Source organism: Malaya genurostris, chromosome 2, assembly GCF_030247185.1.
Source record: "Malaya genurostris strain Urasoe2022 chromosome 2, Malgen_1.1, whole genome shotgun sequence".
Classification (NCBI taxonomy): Eukaryota; Metazoa; Arthropoda; class Insecta; order Diptera; family Culicidae; genus Malaya; species Malaya genurostris.
The window spans coordinates 274,643,943-274,663,143 of record NC_080571.1 but is presented as its reverse complement, the minus strand read 5'-3'; the positions used below and the strand labels follow the sequence as shown (position 1 = coordinate 274,663,143).

The 19,201-nt window shown below is 38.8% G+C and overlaps 1 protein-coding gene across 6 annotated transcripts in view; it reads left to right on the top strand.

Annotated features, from left to right (window-relative positions):
- The first annotated feature begins 330 nt into the window (after positions 1 to 330).
- The window catches only part of LOC131430116 (uncharacterized), a 43,545-nt gene continuing 24,674 nt past the window's right edge, over positions 331 to 19,201 (top strand). For 5 of the 6 annotated variants that reach the window (XM_058594825.1, XM_058594822.1, XM_058594821.1 and 2 more), the window contains exons 1-10: positions 331 to 690; positions 989 to 1,410; positions 1,470 to 1,680; positions 12,471 to 12,659; positions 12,748 to 12,924; positions 17,996 to 18,349; positions 18,414 to 18,524; positions 18,590 to 18,776; positions 18,829 to 18,971; positions 19,044 to 19,121. In XM_058594825.1, coding sequence (XP_058450808.1) covers positions 448 to 690; positions 989 to 1,410; positions 1,470 to 1,680; positions 12,471 to 12,659; positions 12,748 to 12,924; positions 17,996 to 18,349; positions 18,414 to 18,524; positions 18,590 to 18,776; positions 18,829 to 18,971; positions 19,044 to 19,121 — 2,115 coding nt within the window. In that variant the 5' untranslated portion in view covers positions 331 to 447. The remainder of the gene's footprint in view (positions 691 to 988; positions 1,411 to 1,469; positions 1,681 to 12,470; positions 12,660 to 12,747; positions 12,925 to 17,995; positions 18,350 to 18,413; positions 18,525 to 18,589; positions 18,777 to 18,828; positions 18,972 to 19,043; positions 19,122 to 19,201) is intronic. The other variant, XM_058594824.1, reaches the window with a different exon arrangement.

Here is a 19,201-nt window from a genome sequence, read left to right as displayed (position 1 = left end):
GATCTCTAGTTTCTTGTGATATTAAAAGCATATTTAACAACCAAACTATATTAAAAGCATATTTAACAACCAAACTATATTAAATATTAATATTTAAGAAGAAGATGACATTCATTATTGCCATCAAACACAAATCCATAGGTTTTAGTCATGAAAAATGGAATACTCTGTACTCCATGTTAATTTAACAAACATGTACAGTTATGCTACCGAACACCCGTCTGCGCTATGCGCCGCATTTCTTTGGGGTCGGGCTGATCGCGCACGCTCTACAGTCTGTTCGTCGATATGTGTTTGTGAGTGATCTTCGCAGCACGAAATCTGGTTTTTATTTACACTTGTGCCTTGAACGTAAACAAAGCAAGCAGTGCTTTTTTATAGTTCCACTATCTTTTTTCTCCATCAGCAAAGACGTCAAAGTGCTCCTAATCGACGGTGCACGGACCAATGGATTGTGGCCCGGAAAATTCTTCGCATTCGGAGGTTGCAGACCCTGCGGTTGACGTCAATAACGAAAGACAGAATGCACCGGAGTGCCTCAACACTAGCTGCAGGCACCAGGAAGGGGGTGATTGTGTCAAATGTGGCGAGTCACGGCCACTGAGTCCCAGTCTGGTGGAGGAATTGAATGCCCAGTTTGAGGGCCGTTTAAAATTCATCGAGAAGAATGGAAATGACGACCGCTACAAGGTAAGTACGGAGTACTTTCGGCATAGGCCAATAGTGCTGCCAAGGTCACTGGTCCAATAGGGAACGTAACAGGTGGTCTCTAAGAGTATGTGCGTTTGAGTGTCATTTTTTTCGCTTTTGCATCAGTGAAAGGACCTTGAAGTCAGATGAAATAGACATGATCGTATTTCTGTGATATAGTGCGAAAGAGTTAAATTTTAATGCACGTGGATGCTAGACTAGCATTGTGACATTTTAATTGTAATTGTACCTTACTCGATCGACGGAATCAATTCACCGGAACAAATTTGTCTTTCAGGTCGAAGTTTACGAAAGCTGGATCCAACAGCTCAGGATTATCAATCTGGAGCTAGTGAATACGATAAGAGAGATGGAGGAAACGTGTCGAGATCGTATGAATAGAATGAAAGAAAATTACGAAAAAAACCGGTCTCGTTACGGTTTAGAAGCACGAGCACGTTTGAAGGGAGACAGGGACAGTTTGCTAGAAGTGATAAGAAGAGCTCACACTACTGGTAGTTGGGATATCGAAGGAATCGAGTTTTACGATTTAAATGTGGAGGAAATGTTTGGAAAAAAGAGCGCAAGTACAATGGAAAGTCGGCAAGATAGCATAAGCGATGGGCCCACTATTTCACTCAATGTAGCTGTTTCGTCCAATTGTCAGTTTGAAAATTCAGAAACTGAAAACTTAAGGCAAACGTTGGATGCTAGGAATGAGTATGCGACAAAAGGAATCTGCAAGAATGTTTTTTAAAATCATTTTTAATTTACTACAGACAAATCAAACATCTAGAACGACTGTTAGCGATGCAATACACACGGACAGAAGAAACTCATGAAAGCGGTAGTACAGATGAAATAGAAGCTGATTCACATGATAAAGTGTGTAATAATGATCATCCGAATCATTTAGACCAAATATTTAAGGAAACGATTTATGATTCAAAGGAACAAACTTACAAGGAAGACGTGGATTCATCGACACAGGTACGAATATTCTATGTTAACGTGTATGAATGATTTACATTTCATATTAAGTTTAATATAAAGTTGTCTTTCGGTCATCTACCCCGTTACGCAATTAGAAACTTGAAAATCAGTAATTGAATACTTTTATTTAATTTGTTATTGTTTGTCATGCACAGTTTTGTTAATTCTTTTGATGTGAAATACATCTCTCTATATGACACAATTCCGAAATGAAACCGTGTAGAAAAGGTCGATTACTCACTAAAAATTGTAATTAGATTACCGCTTGCGATTGATGTTATTTTTATAGTCTGGCCTTCACGGTCATAAGAGTCTTTTTCTTCACTTCTGGTGGCGTCACTTCACTTGAGATGACACCGATTGATGGCACAGCGATTTAGTTATATTGCTAGTTAATTTTCGTTTATAGTCCAATGGACTTTCATTTCACTTGGCTACCTCGCTGTGGAACAACGTGGAGTCGTCAAAGTACGGATGAAAATCCTTTCTTTCTCGCGAAATACTCAAATTTCACCGCACTAACACGATACAACGTGTTCACTCGTTGAGGGTTTCACCGGAAGTGAGTCATAAGCGTCAATTGCAATATGTTCGAATCCCGATCTGGAAGGGTTCTTCTATTCTATGGGGAAGGGTTCTCCTATTCTATGGGTAGTCTAGGCCGTCATATCAGACAACCAAAGGGTGTAGAAGTTTGAAAGTATTTCTCTGAATGGATATTTTAAGATGCGATGAAACACAACAATATCCTGTACAGAGTAAAATAACGCTTCTTAACCTTCAAATAGTACTAGGTTATTTGGAGGGGGAAGTTTTCAACCCCCAAATTTTTGCTACGTGCATATACCCATTTTTACTGATTTTACGTTTCGTTTTAGACTCATCAGTGCATAGCAGTTTATGCTATCGCGACCTGACGGCTCAACATAAACTGCTCGGCAGACGTACATTCAATGCTATTTGTTAAACGCTTTTTGCTATTATACCTAAGTCAAAGTGTAATGTCTAAACTGACCTTCCGGACGAAACAAGTTTCGGCTTACTAGCCGTTCAGATTGTGGTAATTTGCAGAGGAAAAAAATGTGAATTTTTTACCCCCAAATTTATGCTAAGTGCAGTGCATATACCCATGTAAGGAGAGAGAAGAATCTTAGAACTGATATACCATTGAGCTACCCTGATGATTCGATGGAACTGTTCGATAAATCAACTAAACTAACTATATGAGTTTAGTTGATTTATCGAACATGTACTAAGTTCAGAAGGATGTAGAGTTTTTGATAGTACAATCTTTGAATCGGTAGGAACCGGCGCAGTTGCTTAATTATCTTAGTGTTGCTGACAACTTTGGAATGAATCGGCAACAGAAATAATTTAAAAATCAATAGAATCGTTGGATATGGAGAAAAAGGGTGTACGTTATTTGGCCGAATTTTGTTTGGCATAAATTTGTTTGGCAAAAATTTGACTGGCATAACAAATTTTCTCTTCGATTTTTGAAAGAAACCAAGTGATTGTTTATGAATAACATACAGAATAAAACAGTGCTTTGATTGCGTAAGCCATCCTTAAAAGAACGAAATGGGTTCACTATTATATGCACTTCCGGCACCGGAACCCGAGAACCGGTATAATCGAAGTCGGTTCGTACGGCCACCAACTAACTTTCTCTTCGATTTTTGAAAGAAACCAAGTGATTGTTTATGCATAACATACAGAATAAAACAGTGCTTTGATTGCGTAAGCCATCCTTAAAAGAACGAAATGGGTTCACTATTATATGCACTTCCGGCACCGGAACCCGAGAACCGGTATAATCGAAGTCGGTTCGTACGGCCACCAAATAACATGACACACAAACTCTTCTAGTACGCACCCTATAATTCCGGACCTGGAAGTCGGATCAAGATGAAATTCAGGAATTCCGTATGGAACCTGAAGACCTTTCATTTGAATCTAAGTTTGTAGAAATCGGTCAAACCATCGCTGAGAAAAGTGAGTGAGATCCATTTTGGTATATATGACCACTATTTCCGGTACTTCCGGAACCGGATACCGGGAACCAGGATAGCCGGAATCGGTTTGTTTAGTTGCCTACTGATAATGACTATCGATTTGTGTAGTTTTGAGACCAGTTTAGAAAATTTTTTACGTTTTTTTGTTTCGCCGGTTTAAGTGACGGTGTACAATATTGAACACACTTTACCCTATAATTCCGGAACCGGAAGTCGGATCCGGATGAAATTCAGGAATTCCGTATGAGACCGGAAGACCTTTCATTTGAATCTAAGTTTGTGGAAATCGGTCAAACCATCGCTGAGAAAAGTGAGTGAGATCCATTTTGGTATATATGACCACTATTTGCGGTACTTCCGGAACCGGATACCGGGAACCAGGATAGCCGGAATCGGTTTGTTTAGTTGCCTACTGATAATGACTATCGATTTGTGTAGTTTTGAGACAAGTTTAGAATTTTTTTTACGTATTTTGTTTCGCCGGTTTAAGTGACGGTGTACAATTTTGAACACACTTTACCCTATAATTCCGGAACCGGAAGTCGGATCCGGATGAAATTCAGGAATTCCGTATGGGACCGGAAGACCTTTCATTTGAATCTAAGTTTGAACACACTTTACCCTATAATTCCGGAACCGGAAGTCGGATCAAGATGAAATTCAGGAATTCCGTATGGGACCGGAAGACCTTTCATTTGAATCTAAGTTTGTGGAAATCGGTCAAACCATCGCTGAGAAAAGTGAGTAAGATCCATTTTGGTATATATGACCACTATTTCCGGTACTTCCGGAACCGGATACCGGGATTCAGGATAGCCGGAATCGGTTTGTTTAGTTGCCTACAGATAATGACTATCAATTTGTGGAGTTTTGAGACCAGTTTAGAATTTTTTTAACGTTTTTTGTTTCGCCGGTTTAAGTGACGGTGTACAATATTGAACACACTTTACCCTATAATTCCGGAACCGGAAGTCGGATCCGGATGAAATTCAGGAATTCCGTATGGGACCGGAAGACCTTTCATTTGAATCTAAGTTTGAACACACTTTACCCTATAATTCCGGAACCGGAAGTCGGATCAAGATGAAATTCAGGAATTCTGTATGGGACCGCAAGACCTTTCATTTGAATCTAAGTTTGTGGAAATCGGTCAAACCATCGCTGAGAAAAGTGAGTGAGATCCATTTTGGTATATATGACCACTATTTCCGGTACTTCCGGAACCGGATACCGGGAACCAGGATAGCCGGAATCGGTTTGTTTAGTTGCCTACTGATAATGACTATCGATTTGTGTAGTTTTGAGACCAGTTTAGAAAATTTTTCACGTGTTTTTGTTTCGCCGGTTTAAGTGACGGTGTACAATATTGAACACACTTTACCCTATAATTCCGGAACCGGAAGTCGGATCAAGATGAAATTCAGGAATTCTGTATGGGACTGGAAGACCTTTCATTTGAATCTAAGTTTGTGGAAATCGGTCAAACCATCGCTGAGAAAAGTGAGTAAGATCCATTTTGGTATATATGACCACTATTTCCGGTACTTCCGGAACCGGATACCGGGATTCAGGATAGCCGGAATCGGTTTGTTTAGTTGCCTACAGATAATGACTATCAATTTGTGGAGTTTTGAGACCAGTTTAGAATTTTTTTAACGTTTTTTGTTTCGCCGGTTTAAGTGACGGTGTACAATATTGAACACACTTTACCCTATAATTCCGGAACCGGAAGTCGGATCCGGATGAAATTCAGGAATTCCGTATGGGACCGGAAGACCTTTCATTTGAATCTAAGTTTGAACACACTTTACTCTATAATTCCGGAACCGGAAGTCGGATCAAGATGAAATTCAGGAATTCCGTATGGGACCGCAAGACCTTTCATTTGAATCTAAGTTTGTGGAAATCGGTCAAACCATCGCTGAGAAAAGTGAGTGAGATCCATTTTGGTATATATGACCACTATTTCCGGTACTTCCGGAACCGGATACCGGGAACCAGGATAGCCGGAATCGGTTTGTTTAGTTGCCTACTGATAATGACTATCGATTTGTGTAGTTTTGAGACCAGTTTAGAAAATTTTTCACGTGTTTTTGTTTCGCCGGTTTAAGTGACGGTGTACAATATTGAACACACTTTACCCTATAATTCCGGAACCGGAAGTCGGATCCGGATGAAATTCAGGAATTCCGTATGGGACCGGAAGACCTTTCATTTGAATCTAAGTTTGAACACACTTTACCCTATAATTCCGGAACCGGAAGTCGGATCAAGATGAAATTCAGGAATTCCGTATGGGACCGGAAGACCTTTCATTTGAATCTAAGTTTGTGGAAATCGGTCAAACCATCGCTGAGAAAAGTGAGTAAGATCCATTTTGGTATATATGACCACTATTTCCGGTACTTCCGGAACCGGATACCGGGATTCAGGATAGCCGGAATCGGTTTGTTTAGTTGCCTACAGATAATGACTATCAATTTGTGGAGTTTTGAGACCAGTTTAGAATTTTTTTAACGTTTTTTGTTTCGCCGGTTTAAGTGACGGTGTACAATATTGAACACACTTTACCCTATAATTCCGGAACCGGAAGTCGGATCCGGATGAAATTCAGGAATTCCGTATGGGACCGGAAGACCTTTCATTTGAATCTAAGTTTGAACACACTTTACCCTATAATTCCGGAACCGGAAGTCGGATCAAGATGAAATTCAGGAATTCTGTATGGGACCGCAAGACCTTTCATTTGAATCTAAGTTTGTGGAAATCGGTCAAACCATCGCTGAGAAAAGTGAGTGAGATCCATTTTGGTATATATGACCACTATTTCCGGTACTTCCGGAACCGGATACCGGGAACCAGGATAGCCGGAATCGGTTTGTTTAGTTGCCTACTGATAATGACTATCGATTTGTGTAGTTTTGAGACCAGTTTAGAAAATTTTTCACGTGTTTTTGTTTCGCCGGTTTAAGTGACGGTGTACAATATTGAACACACTTTACCCTATAATTCCGGAACCGGAAGTCGGATCAAGATGAAATTCAGGAATTCTGTATGGGACTGGAAGACCTTTCATTTGAATCTAAGTTTGTGGAAATCGGTCAAACCATCGCTGAGAAAAGTGAGTAAGATCCATTTTGGTATATATGACCACTATTTCCGGTACTTCCGGAACCGGATACCGGGATTCAGGATAGCCGGAATCGGTTTGTTTAGTTGCCTACAGATAATGACTATCAATTTGTGGAGTTTTGAGACCAGTTTAGAATTTTTTTAACGTTTTTTGTTTCGCCGGTTTAAGTGACGGTGTACAATATTGAACACACTTTACCCTATAATTCCGGAACCGGAAGTCGGATCCGGATGAAATTCAGGAATTCCGTATGGGACCGGAAGACCTTTCATTTGAATCTAAGTTTGAACACACTTTACTCTATAATTCCGGAACCGGAAGTCGGATCAAGATGAAATTCAGGAATTCCGTATGGGACCGCAAGACCTTTCATTTGAATCTAAGTTTGTGGAAATCGGTCAAACCATCGCTGAGAAAAGTGAGTGAGATCCATTTTGGTATATATGACCACTATTTCCGGTACTTCCGGAACCGGATACCGGGAACCAGGATAGCCGGAATCGGTTTGTTTAGTTGCCTACTGATAATGACTATCGATTTGTGTAGTTTTGAGACAAGTTTAGAATTTTTTTTACGTATTTTGTTTCGCCGGTTTAAGTGACGGTGTACAATTTTGAACACACTTTACCCTATAATTCCGGAACCGGAAGTCGGATCCGGATGAAATTCAGGAATTCCGTATGGGACCGGAAGACCTTTCATTTGAATCTAAGTTTGAACACACTTTACCCTATAATTCCGGAACCGGAAGTCGGATCAAGATGAAATTCAGGAATTCCGTATGGGACCGGAAGACCTTTCATTTGAATCTAAGTTTGTGGAAATCGGTCAAACCATCGCTGAGAAAAGTGAGTAAGATCCATTTTGGTATATATGACCACTATTTCCGGTACTTCCGGAACCGGATACCGGGATTCAGGATAGCCGGAATCGGTTTGTTTAGTTGCCTACAGATAATGACTATCAATTTGTGGAGTTTTGAGACCAGTTTAGAATTTTTTTAACGTTTTTTGTTTCGCCGGTTTAAGTGACGGTGTACAATATTGAACACACTTTACCCTATAATTCCGGAACCGGAAGTCGGATCCGGATGAAATTCAGGAATTCCGTATGGGACCGGAAGACCTTTCATTTGAATCTAAGTTTGAACACACTTTACCCTATAATTCCGGAACCGGAAGTCGGATCAAGATGAAATTCAGGAATTCTGTATGGGACCGCAAGACCTTTCATTTGAATCTAAGTTTGTGGAAATCGGTCAAACCATCGCTGAGAAAAGTGAGTGAGATCCATTTTGGTATATATGACCACTATTTCCGGTACTTCCGGAACCGGATACCGGGAACCAGGATAGCCGGAATCGGTTTGTTTAGTTGCCTACTGATAATGACTATCGATTTGTGTAGTTTTGAGACCAGTTTAGAAAATTTTTCACGTGTTTTTGTTTCGCCGGTTTAAGTGACGGTGTACAATATTGAACACACTTTACCCTATAATTCCGGAACCGGAAGTCGGATCAAGATGAAATTCAGGAATTCTGTATGGGACTGGAAGACCTTTCATTTGAATCTAAGTTTGTGGAAATCGGTCAAACCATCGCTGAGAAAAGTGAGTAAGATCCATTTTGGTATATATGACCACTATTTCCGGTACTTCCGGAACCGGATACCGGGATTCAGGATAGCCGGAATCGGTTTGTTTAGTTGCCTACAGATAATGACTATCAATTTGTGGAGTTTTGAGACCAGTTTAGAATTTTTTTAACGTTTTTTGTTTCGCCGGTTTAAGTGACGGTGTACAATATTGAACACACTTTACCCTATAATTCCGGAACCGGAAGTCGGATCCGGATGAAATTCAGGAATTCCGTATGGGACCGGAAGACCTTTCATTTGAATCTAAGTTTGAACACACTTTACTCTATAATTCCGGAACCGGAAGTCGGATCAAGATGAAATTCAGGAATTCCGTATGGGACCGCAAGACCTTTCATTTGAATCTAAGTTTGTGGAAATCGGTCAAACCATCGCTGAGAAAAGTGAGTGAGATCCATTTTGGTATATATGACCACTATTTCCGGTACTTCCGGAACCGGATACCGGGATTCAGGATAGCCGGAATCGGTTTGTTTAGTTGCCTACAGATAATGACTATCAATTTGTGGAGTTTTGAGACCAGTTTAGAATTTTTTTAACGTTTTTTGTTTCGCCGGTTTAAGTGACGGTGTACAATATTGAACACACTTTACCCTATAATTCCGGAACCGGAAGTCGGATCCGGATGAAATTCAGGAATTCCGTATGGGACCGGAAGACCTTTCATTTGAATCTAAGTTTGAACACACTTTACCCTATAATTCCGGAACCGGAAGTCGGATCAAGATGAATTTCAGGAATTCTGTATGGAACCGCAAGACCTTTCATTTGCATCTAAGTTTGTGGAAATCGGTCAAACCATCGCTGAGAAAAGTGAGTGAGATCCATTTTGGTATATATGACCACTATTTCCGGTACTTCCGGAACCGGATACCGGGAACCAGGATAGCCGGAATCGGTTTGTTTAGTTGCCTACTGATAATGACTATCGATTTGTGTAGTTTTGAGACCAGTTTAGAAAATTTTTCACGTGTTTTTGTTTCGCCGGTTTAAGTGACGGTGTACAATATTGAACACACTTTACCCTATAATTCCGGAACCGGAAGTCGGATCAAGATGAAATTCAGGAATTCTGTATGGGACTGGAAGACCTTTCATTTGAATCTAAGTTTGTGGAAATCGGTCAAACCATCGCTGAGAAAAGTGAGTCAGATCCATTTTGGTATACACTGAGGTCTTTTTTTATGCGGTCTTTTTTTATGCGGTTTTTTTTACGCGACTTTTTTTATGCGAATTTTCAGAGTTATGCGGTTTTTTTTTATGCGAATTTTCAGAGTTATGCGGTTTGCCCTTCTGCGGTCTTTTTTTATGCGAAGTTTCAGAGTTATGCGGTTTTTTTTTATGCGAATTTTCAGAGTTATGCGGTTTTTTTTTTATGCGAATTTTCAGAGTTATGCGGTTTTTTTTATGCGGTTTTTTTATGCGGTTTTTTTATGCGATACGTAAATTCGCATAAAAAAAGACTTCAGTGTATATGACCACTATTTCCGGTACTACCGGAACCGGATACCGGGAACCAGGATAGCCGGAATCGGTTTGTTTAGTTGCCTACTGATAATGACTATCGATTTGTGTAGTTTTGAGACCAGTTTAGAAATTTTTTTACGTTTTTTGTTTCGCCGGTTTAAGTGACGGTGTACAATATTGAACACACTTTACCCTATAATTCCGGAACCGGAAGTCGGATCAAGATGAAATTCAGGAATTCTGTATGGGACTGGAAGACCTTTCATTTGAATCTAAGTTTGTGGAAATCGGTCAAACCATCGCTGAGAAAAGTGAGTCAGATCCATTTTGGTATACACTGAGGTCTTTTTTTATGCGGTCTTTTTTTATGCGGTTTTTTTTACGCGACTTTTTTTATGCGAATTTTCAGAGTTATGCGGTTTTTTTTTATGCGAATTTTCAGAGTTATGCGGTTTGCCCTTCTGCGGTCTTTTTTTATGCGAAGTTTCAGAGTTATGCGGTTTTTTTTTATGCGAATTTTCAGAGTTATGCGGTTTTTTTTTTATGCGAATTTTCAGAGTTATGCGGTTTTTTTTATGCGGTTTTTTTATGCGGTACGTAAATTCGCATAAAAAAAGACTTCAGTGTATATGACCACTATTTCCGGTACTTCCGGAACCGGATACCGGGAACCAGGATAGCCGGAATCGGTTTGTTTAGTTGCCTACTGATAATGACTATCGATTTGTGTAGTTTTGAGACCAGTTTAGAAATTTTTTTACGTTTTTTGTTTCGCCGGTTTAAGTGACGGTGTACAATATTGAACACACTTTACCCTATAATTCCGGAACCGGAAGTCGGATCCGGATGAAATTCAGGAATTCCGTATGGGACCGGAAGACCTTTCATCTAAGTTTGAACGCACTTTACCCTATAATTCCGGAACCGGAAGTCGGATCAAGATGAAATTCAGGAATTCCGCATGGGACCGCAAGACCTTTCATTTGAAACTAAGTTTGTGGAAATCGGTCAAACCATCGCTGAGAAAAGTGAGTGAGATCCATTTTGGTATATATGACCACTATTTCCGGTACTTCCGGAACCGGATACCGGGAACCAGGATAGCCGGAATCGGTTTGTTTAGTTGCCTACTGATAATGACTATCGATTTGTGTAGTTTTGAGACCAGTTTAAAATTTTTTTTACGTTGTTTTGTTTCGCCGGTTTAAGTGACGGTGTACAATATTGAACACACTTTACCCTATAATTCCGGAACCGGAAGTCGGATCAAGATGAAATTCAGGAATTCTGTATGGGACTGGAAGACCTTTCATTTGAATCTAAGTTTGTGGAAATCGGTCAAACCATCGCTGAGAAGAGTGAGTGAGATCCATTTTGGTATATATGACTACTATTTCCGGTACTTCCGGAACCGGATACCGGGAACCAGGATAGCCGGAATCGGTTTGTTTAGTTGCCTACTGATAATGACTATCGATTTGTGTAGTTTTGAGACCAGTTTAGAAATTTTTTTACGTTTTTTGTTTCACCGGTTTAAGTGACGGTGTACAATATTGAACATACTTTACCCTATAATTCCGGAACCGGAAGTCGGATCCGGATGAAATTCAGGAATTCCGTATGGTACCACGAGACCTTTCATTTGAATCCTAGTTTATCAAAATCGGTTCAGCCATCTCCGAGAAAACCTAGTGAGATTATTTGACACACACACACAGACATTGCTCAGCTCGATTAACTGAGTCGAATGGTATATGACACTTGGCCCTCCGGGCTAATTTTCATTGGTCGGTTTTTCAAGTGATTGCATAACCTTTCTATATGATAAAGGCAAAAAGATAAAAAATAATCACGTTTTGCTTTTTTTTTGGTGATAAATTACCAAACAAAACTTTATAAAAGCTTGAACCTAAACATGTACCTATTTTTGTTTGTTCAAAATTTGTTGTTATTTCTCATGCCAAATCAATTCGGAGCTAATAAAAATATTAAGGAACCTTTTGGGAAACCGGGTAGCATAGACGAACAACGAGAAATTGAGATAATGATTTTGATAAAAAGTACGAAAATGCTTCCAGTCAGGTGACTCGATACACTGTGCAGACCTTAAGGGGTGAAATTGAATATAAAGTTAGGCATACGAATATAACAATAATATTTTTATGTAAATGAGCTGTCAATTATCCATTTATTACGATGAGATTTTTTCTTCCGATTTTGAAATAAATAGTACTATTATACAGAGAGTTTTTCTCTGGTTAGATTTCGCCTCTGTGCGCATACCTTATTATTGTTCGAGTTTATTTCATTGTTTAAAAAAAGAAAAATAGTACAATTTTCACATTACCATAGATTAGCAAGGAACTGTTGAAATTTTTGTTTAAAATAAATAAAAGAAATCGAGTTTTTATTTAAAGTTTTCTAACTATAAGCGTTCTTCTAATCTATAATACTATTTAAAAATACGTCCATGCTCAACGTTCAGTTCATTCGAAAATTGCCTACTATCCTCTACAGATGGACTCCGATATGAGCGCAACGCTAGCAGAATTCATCAAAATGGACTGCGCTACATCCAACAGAAAGGCAACACAGCAGCTACAGAACATCGTCCGCGCCAAGACGCAACAGATGCAAGCACTAGCGAGGGACAACGGATCTCTTCGAGAGGAAATTTCGTGTCTCAAAGCGCAGCTCGAGTCACAGGTATGTAGTTCGTATATCCGCGAAACCTCATTACATTCACCCTCCTACGTCCTATTTCCGTCGTCCTATGTTTTGTTCAAACAAACAGTCAAATGTCGATAAGCAATCTCTGGTTAACGAGATTAAAGATCATTACGATAAAAACCGTCAGCTCGAGAAAAAACTACGCGAATACGAACAGTCGTTGCAGGAATCGAATGCCGCCGTGGATTACCGCAACAATGTGATCAATAAACTGCGGCAAGATGTCAAACATTTGAAAAAGGTATATCAGTTTTGCTATGGTTTTATGTTGGTTTTGTGGCTTGGTGTCGTAGTTTTTGTATGCTCTATTGGTTCACTAACACTGGTTTCATTTCTGTGGGTTGTTAGGTTATCAAGAAAATCAAATTATTTCAAATTTATAGCGACAGTTGCCCTGATAGCAGTGTGTCAAGCGTGAAAGAATCGGAATCGGGATCATATAAAAAATATAATGCGAAAAAATCTTCCATAAAGGATGACGTTGGTGATCATTAATAGGACATGCATTTGTTGTATATTTTGATTAATGCTTTTTTGAAATAAATTATTTCTATTGAAATAAAATTAAAATTTTGTTTGTCGGCGTATCGTGATTAGACATGATAGAAGTAGAGTGATGGTGATAGAAACATTAAAATATTTTAGATTTACTGCAATGCAATGCTAACATTTATATTTTACTCAATTGAAATGCTTATTTAGGATTAGGATTGCTTGGGTCGTTTGATTTGATCATAAGGCGCTGCAGTTAGTAAAAATTCTAAAAATCTTTTTATTCTACTATTATTTGTATTGCTATCTCTTGTATTCTGGTTAGATACGTATTTCGTTAACTACTTGTAGCTTTCATCGAAGCCTAAATCAGATGTAATATACGAAACACGATAGAGATGAATGGTAGAATTCAAAGGGTTTTGTTGGATTTTTGTGTACTAAAACATTCTACAAATACGCTCAACCAAGGAAAGCTAACGTTTTTTATTTGGATTGATGTGGAATTGCCTTTACTGGCATTGAGTAATTACTAGCTTACTAACAAAACAAGGTCAATGGAAAAAGACATCGAAAAACACAAATGATAGGAAATCTAGAGATTTTTTTAGTTTTCTAGTTTGCCACCATGGGCTGTGCTATTTGATATTGAAATGAGCGGTCACTAGATGACGCCAAAAAACAGTACCGTCTCGTTCTCATGTGCCCCTCGTGAACTGCACAACCGATTGAAGGAATTAACTGCATCCCCATCCACATTCAATTATTTTTTATATTCTCTATTTATTCGATGAAAGAATGTCGGACGGTACTGAATAAAAAATAATGAGCGATTTTGTTCAGAGCACAGTATGCACAAATTCTCCTTAAGCTGATTGCGCTTGCTGGTCAATAACAGCCAGACGATCTTTTCATATCGCATTGCCGTGGCGCTCTGAACTTGAGCGCTTTGCCTTGTGCATCAATATTGCATGTATTCTTACACATCTCGAATACATCCAACATAAAATTTGAAGTATCTCTGGTCGTAATGTTAGTCTTTTCCGTGCACATGAGTTACTGCACAAATTCAAGAAGCAAAAAAAGAATTACTCAGCTCAATACTGAGTTTTTTTGTTCTCTCTGTTACGTTTGGCTCTTCGAGAAGTACTATGAACACCTTCAAAAGAGGCATCAGCAGCTTATGCTTATGGCAGTTGAAAACAAATTGCTGTCTTAGTTGCAACGTCGAAGCGGTTTTATTGATGAAGTTATTGACAGATTTTATCGACGTGCAGAGCGCCGAAATAAGTTTAATAAAAAAATCTATCCTAGTATATCGTTATTTTATTGTATAGAAAAACGCAAGCGAAAATCCATTCCTCAATCTTTAGTTTTCACTTACAACGAATTGTTACATCTAATATCATACCACATAATCAGTGCCCAACCCGTATGTTTTGTCACGAGACGCCACTGTCAAACAACAAACCTCTGGTTCCGAAGGTAGGGTGCTTAGTGTAAAAATTTTAATTTAAATAATTTTTTTTTCATAAGCCACCTCTTTATATTGGCTAGTGAATATCTCTAGTTTGCAGATCGTGATAGTTTGTAACCAAATAAACCATTGATAGCCCCATGAACGATTTGCTGAATTTTATCCAAGTCCGACTACCGGTACATTTTTTTCAAAATTCAAATCGTCATAGGAAATCGTAAAAAAATTGTAGGTCATATTAGTTTATGGTTTAATGAACCGAATGTTACTATGCCGATATCCAGCTTTCGGCTCCAGAAATACCGACAATATTAATCAAATGTAATAAAATGGAGCTCACTTCACTTTCACACATACAGGGTCCGCCATCTAACATTTTTTTAACTAGCGATTATTTCGACATTGGTAAACTTAATGTCACTTCTGATTTAACAGAAACTTAGTTTTATCCGCTGAACGAAAATGGTTAGGAACGCGTGAACTGGGCTTGCGATCAGCTTGAAGAAGTCGCCGATTTTTGCCAAAAAATCATCTTCTCGGATGAGGCACATTTTCATCTCGACGGGTATGTTAATGAGCAAAATTGTCGCATCTGGGGGACAGAAAACCCGCACGTTATCATGGAGAAGCCGATGCATCCTCAGAGAGTGACGGTTTGGTGCGGATTTTGGTCTGGCGGCATCATTAGGCCATTTTTCTTCGAAAATGAGGCAGGAGCCGCCGCCACGGTCAATGGCGAGCGCTACCGCGCCATGATTAGCGATTGGTTCTTCCCGTTACTTGAAGAGGAAGACTTGGACACCATTTGATTCCAACAAGACGGCGCTCCGTGCCACACAGTCAACGCTACGATCGATCTTCTGCGCACTGTCTTCGAAGATCAAATTATCAGTCTAAATTCGGATGTCGTTTGGCCGCCTCGGAGCAGTGATTTGACGCCGTTAGACTATTATCTTTGGAGGGCTGTCAAAGATAAGTGTTATGTGGACAAGCCAGAGACAATTTAAGCCTTGAAGGACAACATTCGTGCAGCCATAGCTGAAATAAAGCTGCATACAATTGAAAATGTACTAAAAACAGAACCGACCGTATGGCGTACTGTAAGGCCATCCGAGGCAGCCATGTGAATGAAATTATATTCCACAATTAACCGGAAGGATTGTACTTTAAGAAGAAAAAATAAATTTTGAAATCGGATGAACCGTTGCATGTTTAAAAAAAGTTGCATGGCGGACCCTGTATGATTGAATAGATTTTCACTAAATTAATTTCAAATGTAGTATATCAACGTAGTAGTATTATGCAACAGAAATCTCCAAAAGTCTTTTCTAAACTTTTTTAAATCGTAGTATTCCGATGAAAATTAATTATATTAGAAAGGCATCATAAATTAAAACAATTTCTTTAATTGTTTTGGCAATTTTGACATCGTTTTATAACACATCATACTTTTTGTCTTTCTCATATAGAAAGGTTATGCAACCACTGTGAAAACCATTTTTTTGAACCACGGCCCGGAGAGCCAAGTATGTCAAAGATGGCCGTGACCGATTTTAATAAAAGGTTCAAAAGAGATGTCTTATGGTCCCATACAAAACCTCTGAATTTCATTAAGATCAGACTTCCTGTTCCGGAATTACAGGATGAAGAGTGTTGAAAATTTTAAACAGTTATACAGATCGCTGATGCAGAACACAAAAATGTCTTTCAAAACTGGGCTGAAATCAATTCCAATCGTTAGGCTCTGTCAGTCTAAGCCCAAGCGAATCGACTTCGGCCATATCAGTTCTCAGCCATATTGTTGACCAACTCTAAAATCTAACTCACTTTTCTCAGCGATGGCTTTACCATTGATCTTAGATTCAAATGAAAGGTGTCATGATTCCATGCGAAATTCCTGAATTTTATCCCGAACCGACTTCCGGTTCCGAAATTACAGGGTTATGAGCGCCAAAAATTTAAAACCTTCATATAAAGCGCCCCGTATTTACATGCCCTGATACGTAAGAAAACAACATCTCCTCTACGAACGAAGCACACAGCGTGCTGTGCTAGTATCACGCGAAGTGGTGATCCCTGTAATTGAAAAAACTTATTTTTTCAACGAAATGTTGGTGGTGTGATGTTCATAATGACATCAAGTTCATCCAAATTACTTTTGTCTTTGATGCGACTTCCGTGCTAAGAACCTAAATTCACTTCATTCGATTTTCACCGTGACGTGATACCGATAATAAGGGTCACAATCACTTCACTTGGTTTTCACCGTGTAGTGATACCGGTAATAAGGGCCATAGTCATATACTCAAAAATGGTTCTCACTCACTTTTCTTGAACCGACTACGATTATACCGGTTCCCGGATTCCGGTTTCGAAAGTACCTGAAATAGTTTTCTCAGTCACTTCGTTTTCTAAGAGATGGCCTAACCGATCTGAGAACTGTTTCATTCAGTAGGTTATACTAGTTTAAGTACAAACTTTATTTTTTAAAAATCAAAGAAAACAATGTTTACCACAAATGAAAGAACAAAGATGACAAAACCGTCGGACCATTTTTTGAATAAAAAGGTAAGAAAGTAAGTAATTTTTCCATGGGATTGAGACTAAGGATGAGCAGTTGATCTAATTTGAGAACCCTAAACGCAAAACAATATGGACTAATGCAGGAGATGTATAAACATCGACTGCGTGTTTGATGGGATCAGTAAGCTGTCATCTAATATGAGTTGAAAACGAGCGAATCGATTAATAATCAACTTCACAAAAAAAAACAAATCGACTTAAACATTTCAAAAGGGCGTAATTTTTCGTTGTTATACAAATAATCATTACCTATCTAGTACTGATAGCAGAATAAATCTATTAGGTGTCATTCTAAACAAATACTTTGAAAGTAAACATGCAAATTAATTAGTTACCAACAGAAGAGAAAGTAAAAAACATTTTTCGCCTTAGGTTATGTAACCTTATGATGTTCACGTCGAAATAATCGATTTGATCTCAGTTTTTTACTTTTTATGGAAGGTAAAAACAGATTAATTGAGTTAAAACGATCATAATATGGCTCCAGAGGGAAGAAAGCGATCAAACATTTCCGAAATCGAAATTACGAAACATTTCCGAAATCGAAATTACGAAACATTTCCGAAATCGAAATTTACGTCGAGATCAGGTGTTATCTTGAAAAACATGGTTTTAATCGATTTTTTTTAAGTCCAACCTTTTAATACTCAACCGAATAAATGGCTGGGGATATTCTGCATTTAAGTTTAGTGTAAAAATTAACAGACATACCTTAACCGACGGTCTTGATTCGAAAATTAATGTGCTACAATTGTTACAGAACTCGTCCGCCGGTGTCTGGGCTGACGATGCTTCGGATTCCAATTCGAGCATAGGACACGCGTCACTGTACTCTTCAATATCGCAAACATCGTTCGGCAGTATTCACTCCGGTTCATCGGTAAATACGGTGATTGCAACTTACTCGGGCGGCGAAACGATCGCAAGAACCGATGCTGACCGGTTAACCGAAGAAGATGAATTGAAAACCGATCAAATGTTAAATCTTACGGAAGAACTAGCCAGGATGAGCGAACAGTTGCATGAGTATCAGTCGATAAAACAGAGCCAGGATGGCATAATTGGGGAGAAGTGTGCTAAGCTGGATGACTTGGAGAGCGACTATAGGATTCTGGTAAGCGCTTTGTAATAATGTAAAAGTTTTGAAATATATTTATAGTTTCAATTATTTATTCTAGCGTGAAGAATACGAGAATAGCGAAAAGAAATTGTTTTTGATTCGATTTGAAATTGTGAAATTGATCCGATCGATAAGAGAAAGTTGTAAGGATCACTTTCCACTACCGCAGGTAACGACGTGTTTCGTAAAACTATTCAAATCTATTAAACTCGTCAATTGCTTTTATATTGACAGACCATTTCAACAATAGAGGAACTAGTTTCTCGACCGTGTATTGATGTTAACATGGAAGGTTTATCATCGGATATACTGGGAAATGATCAACTGATCCTAGAAGCATTGCAGCTGCATTTAAACAGTATTACTCGAAATAGTTTACTTCTAGTAGCAGAGAAAAGCGAATTGCGGAAACACATTGCTGGTAATTTTGCCATCTTTGTAATCAGAAACAGTTACAGATTATATCTATATAGCTTTACAACAAGTGAACCGAAATCATAAGGAACTTATAGAGAATTTCGAAAATGATCGACTGGCGGCGGAATGTGCGAGAGAAACTGAATCGAAGGCAACGTCAATTGATTCCGACATTACGGCCGCCGAGTCAAGCAGCGCGGTATGAGTCACCTCAACAGTCGATGGTAAACATACTTATAGATAGATCCTGTTTTTTTTGTTACTCTTTCAGTCCACCGAAACACTTGCCATGCAACGATTGCAAGTACAACAAGTATTGCATGGCATGGCAAAGGAAATCGCCTATTTGGTATGAATCTTTGTTTACCTTTTACCACATGCTAAGTACCTTAAATAGTGGTTTTCAATCTACACGATTTACGGACGTAA